Source organism: Limulus polyphemus, unplaced genomic scaffold (assembly GCF_000517525.1).
Source record: "Limulus polyphemus unplaced genomic scaffold, Limulus_polyphemus-2.1.2 Scaffold12559, whole genome shotgun sequence".
NCBI classification, from domain to species: domain Eukaryota; kingdom Metazoa; phylum Arthropoda; class Merostomata; order Xiphosura; family Limulidae; genus Limulus; species Limulus polyphemus.
Genome location: NW_013678169.1, coordinates 1,010 through 5,983, shown reverse-complemented (window position 1 = coordinate 5,983; position 4,974 = coordinate 1,010). Strand labels below are relative to the sequence as shown.

Here is a 4,974-nt window from a genome sequence, read left to right as displayed (position 1 = left end):
CACGACTTTCACTAGAACTGTATGTGAGGGTTTGATTATATCTTTATTTATGTAATTTTGAAATGTAGTATTGAGAAACTGGTGTTCTTAAATAAATACTATTTTTTCAATAAAGAGTAGAACTTTTAATATATAAGAACATTAAAGTTTATATCAGTAAAGTTTTGAGCTCTGTACATTGAATCATTTTGATGTAATGAATTGTGTATGACTAAATAGCACAATCCTAACACTTTTCCCATGCAGTATTTCCCAGAAAGAAATCCTTCTTTTTTATAAAATGTTTACTTTTTCAAATTTTTTTAATGAAGGAGGTATGAATATTATGATTAGTTATTAATAGCACAAACAGCTGCCCATTGAGCAGTGTGTCTGGTAGTAGAGATAATTGTAAAGTTGTCAGATGATGTATTAAAGAAGTAAGATAAAAAAATCTTGGAATGTTTGGTAGTATAGAGAATTGTAAAGTTGATATTTTAGCCATGATAATAAATAAAGGATTTGGTTGTATTTTATTTGTTCAGATAATCTCACGACCAGTATGGAGCACTGGTTGTTTAACCAAACTGCTTTACAAGAATATTTGTTGATTTGCTGTCAGAACACATCTGGAGGCTTGATTGACAAACCAGGAAAGTATGTATAGATTGAAATCACATCGATATTAATACAGAATGGTACACTGAAGGTCATTAAAACACAAACATTGATATTAATACAGAATGGTACAATGTTTTAATGACCTTCACAAACATTGATATTAATACAGAATGGTACTCTGAAGGTCATTAAAACACAAACGTTGATATTAATACAGAATGGTACTCTGAAGGTGATTAAAGAGAATTTTAAGATGATAATGCAGCCATCACTTTTCTAAGTAGTATCGTGGGCAGGCCACGGCCTAGTGGCTAGCATGTAAAGTGGCAGAGTATGGTTGATATACTATTACATTCTATTCTTCTTGAAAAGCCATAAGGGACTGAATAAACAGTTTAGTGTTAAAAAAATACAATCTACTTAACAATAATGTATAATGACAGATATAATATGATCTTGAGTTGCATTCATGCCATAACAATTGTTGGTTAAATAGGTTTCTATATAAGGTTTTATATTAATAATTTGGTAAACCAGTGGAAGCTATATCAAAAGCATGTTAATACCTGAAAGTTGGTCAACTCTATCTTCTAATACTTTTTATTTGGAAAACATTTTGACCAGTTGACTTTCTCCATAAACAGGTGAAACAAGTTTTTATCAGAAACCCATTAACCCTTTCCAGACAGGGCATGGGTGAAAGGTCATGTCATCGCATTTGTTGACTCTCATACAAAATTTTATTGAACTACTATTTCACGAATTTATGTCAATAAGTTTGGTGTCAAACTGTGTGTTATAATTCATCTTTTAATATTATACATTATTCAATTTGTTAATTTAAAAATAAATATAAAAACAGATAAATTTTGATTTTTGTGTGTCACGTGGTATGCTGAATGCAGCACTGATTCAAATTAGATGTTTGTGGTATCAAAATATTAAGTCTGTAACTTCATATGAATTAGGAACTTAAATTACCAATATTGACAAGCTAGAGTATAAAATAAGAACCTCGTATCTTTTCTATTTTCTGAAATATCACTCATGTACTGAATCAAACACAGTGGCCCCACTCACCACTTTACATTTTTGGAAACGGTTCCTTATATTAATTTACTTCAATATATGACATGTGAATAACCAATCAAAAGCTCAGAATGTCCTCCTAGCGACTTTCTCAGCCCTTTTAAATTCTTAAGATGCCAAGATTTCAAGTAGGTAGGTTGTGTCTTCAGTCTGCTCAAAATTTCATATTTTTCTAGAACCAAATGCAGCTTAGTTCCTAAACTGAATAAATTACAGTGAAATTATGTGGTAGTAATTTATGATTTTTTTGTTATTTCTATATATATATATATATAAAACCTACAAAAAAATTATTTTGTTTTACATCCTCCACGTGCAAAAGTTTAAAAGGCTTAGCAACCAATGTCAAGCAGCAACCGAGTACAAAGTTTGTAATTAGAAGAGATAATTGTTTGTTTTACTTCTTTATTTACTGTTCTATGTTTTAGGGAAAATAGTTTAAGGACTTATTTGAAAATAGTACTAATCTGTATACATACAAAATGTATAAGAATTGAAATGTGACTGTATTTTACAAAATACTAGTCTACTAAAACACAGCCAAGACAAATTACTTTGTAAAGACTAAAGGTTAGTTTTATATTACTAGATACAGTAACATGAGAGCACATGTGCCACGTCATTGTAACCTCTGTATTGTTAGCCAGGCACGGCTGAAAGGTCAACATAATAAAAATAATAAATGTATAATATTATGAGATTTAAGCTATCTAGTCTAAACATTTATGGTTTTGTGTTATAATTTCTGTTCATTCTAGAATGAAAGAGGCATAATTTATATTTATTTCCTAATTTTTTATGGTGGTTACAAGATCGGCCAAATCTACCGAACCCGTACAGAGATTAATTACTGAAAATAACAGATAAAATTAAAGTTTTTTCTTAAGAAACGTTTGGTAACTATCTGGACATTATAAAGATTTTGCATGTGAAGTTTGAAAATTTTCTGATGCATAAAAATATTTTAAATCTTAAAATGAAAATTACTTTGCATGTTGGATAGGTAACAAGAGAAAAGAAAAATAGACATGAGAAAAACGTTGCGTAACAAACTTTAAGACTTAATAAAAAGATTTGCATATGAAAGCATTGTAATGTTTCACTGATAAACTGCCAGATTTTGTTAACATTTGCTTACTAATTTAAAAGTAGCATGAAATCTATAACAAGCACAAAATGGTTACAATGTTGGTCCCAGGGATCAAGCCTGTGCTGAAAGAGTTAAAGATCAATTGACTGATTACGTTTTCTCTTGTTGTGTTTTAATGACAAAAAGTTATTATAAAAACTGAAAGATAAAGTCTTTTGTAATAATGGCTAACTTGTTTTCCATCTAAAAGTATAATTTTTCATTTGTTATTAAGTAAAAATGTACCAACTACTTCTTGTTTGTCAACAAACAGACCTAGAGACTTCTACCACACCTGTTACACTCTGAGTGGTTTATCTATAGCCCAACATTTTGCTGGAGGTCGTATTGGTTCCGTTTGTGTCGTTGGAGACAGAAACAATGAATTGGTAAGTTTCTTTTATGGCCCAGCATCTTGCTGGAGGTCATATCTGTTCTGTATATGTCGTTGGAGACAGAAACAATGAATTGGTAAGTTTCTTTTATGGCCCAGCATTTTGCTGGCATATACAGAACAGATATGACCTTTGTTGGAGAAAGAAACAATGAATTGTTAAGTTACTTAAGTAAGTAGCCTAGCATTTTACTGGAGGCTGTATAGATTTCATGCCTGTCTTTAGAGACAGAAACAGACAAGCTTCTTACCCATATTTAAGGTCTGTTCTGTTGCCCATCTAGGTTACTACCTATATTATGATTTGTTTTTTTGCCAGTGTAGGTTCCTACCTACATTAAAGATCTGTTTTGTTGCCTCAGTAGGTTCCTACCTATACATAAGATCTGTTTTATCACCTCTGTAGGTTCCTACCTATATATAGGATCTGTTTCGTTGCCTACTTAGGTTCCTACCTATAGATAAAATCTGTTTTATCACCTCTGAAGGTTCCTATCTATACGTAAGATCTGTTTTGTCACCTCTGTAGGTTCCTATCTATATGTAAGATCTGTTTTGTCACCTCTGTAGGCTCCTACCTATACATAAAATCTGTTTTATCACCTCTGAAGGTTCCTACTTATATGTAAGATGTGTTTTGTTGCCAATGTAGGTTCCTGTTTATATTAAAGATATGTTTTGTTGCCTCTGTAGGTTCCTACCTATATATAAGATCTGTTTCATTGCCTACTTAGGGTCCTACCTATACATAAAATCTGTTTTATCACTTCTGAAGGTTCCTACCTATATATAAGATCTGTTTTGTCATCTCTGTAGGTTCCTACATATATATAACATCTGTTTTATCATCTCTGTAGGTTCCTACTTATATATAAGATCTGTTTTGTTGCCTGTCTAGGTTCCTACCTATATATAAAATTTGTTTTGTTGCCTGTTTAGGTTCCTACCTATATATAAGATTTGTTTTGTTGCCTGTTTAGGTTCCTACCTATATATAAGATTTGTTTTGTTGCCTGTTTAGGTTTCTACCTATATATAAGATTTGTTTTGTTGCCTGTTTAGGTTCCTACCTATATCTAAGATTTGTTTTGTTGCCAATGTAGGTTCTTGTTTATATTAAAGATCTGTTTTGTTGCCTGTTTAGGTTCCTACCTATATCTAAGATCTGTTTTTTTGCCTCTGCAGGTTCATACCTATATTAAAGATCTGTTTTGTTGCCTGTTTAGGTTCCTACTCACCCAGTTTACAACGTTACAGTTGAAGTAGCCATTAATGCCTGTGAGTACTTTAGCCAATTTACTGTACCAACAACGCAACATTAAAGGATGTGGTGATTTTCCTGCCAACTTATTTACGTCTCGTGTAGTTCACTTTTGTATTCACATTTTCTTTAATAAGAATTAGGAAACATTGTATAATTTCTGGCTAAATTTACACAACATTGTCATGAAATAAAAAGGAATGCACTGATTCATTGAGTTATTCGTATTTCTTTATTATTAGAGCATTAAAATAATATTCAGAACATCGAAAGACCCAGTCACAGTATTAGTTTATTAAAGGTAAAAGTTGAAATGTACAACAATAAAATTGTTTGCTTCTTCTTCCTAAGACTTTCAATAAATAATTATTTTATAAATAAAAACATGCCTATTATAATTACTTGTTATAATTGAGCAGACTAAAAAATTTATAACCAAGGTCTATTAAGCTATTCCGTTAACTATTAAAGAAACTGATCATATAACTTAGGTAGGTTAGT

The 4,974-nt window shown here is 31.1% G+C and overlaps 1 protein-coding gene across 1 annotated transcript in view; it reads left to right on the top strand.

The window, feature by feature from the left end:
* Positions 1-4,683, top strand: part of LOC106477020 (protein farnesyltransferase subunit beta-like) — an 8,567-nt gene extending 3,884 nt beyond the window's left edge. The window contains exons 4-6 of the mRNA XM_013937626.2: positions 499-636; positions 3,093-3,207; positions 4,439-4,683. Of these exons, the coding sequence (XP_013793080.2) occupies positions 499-636; positions 3,093-3,207; positions 4,439-4,534 (349 nt within the window). The 3' untranslated portion in view covers positions 4,535-4,683. The remainder of the gene's footprint in view (positions 1-498; positions 637-3,092; positions 3,208-4,438) is intronic.
* Positions 4,684-4,974: the final 291 nt, after the last annotated feature.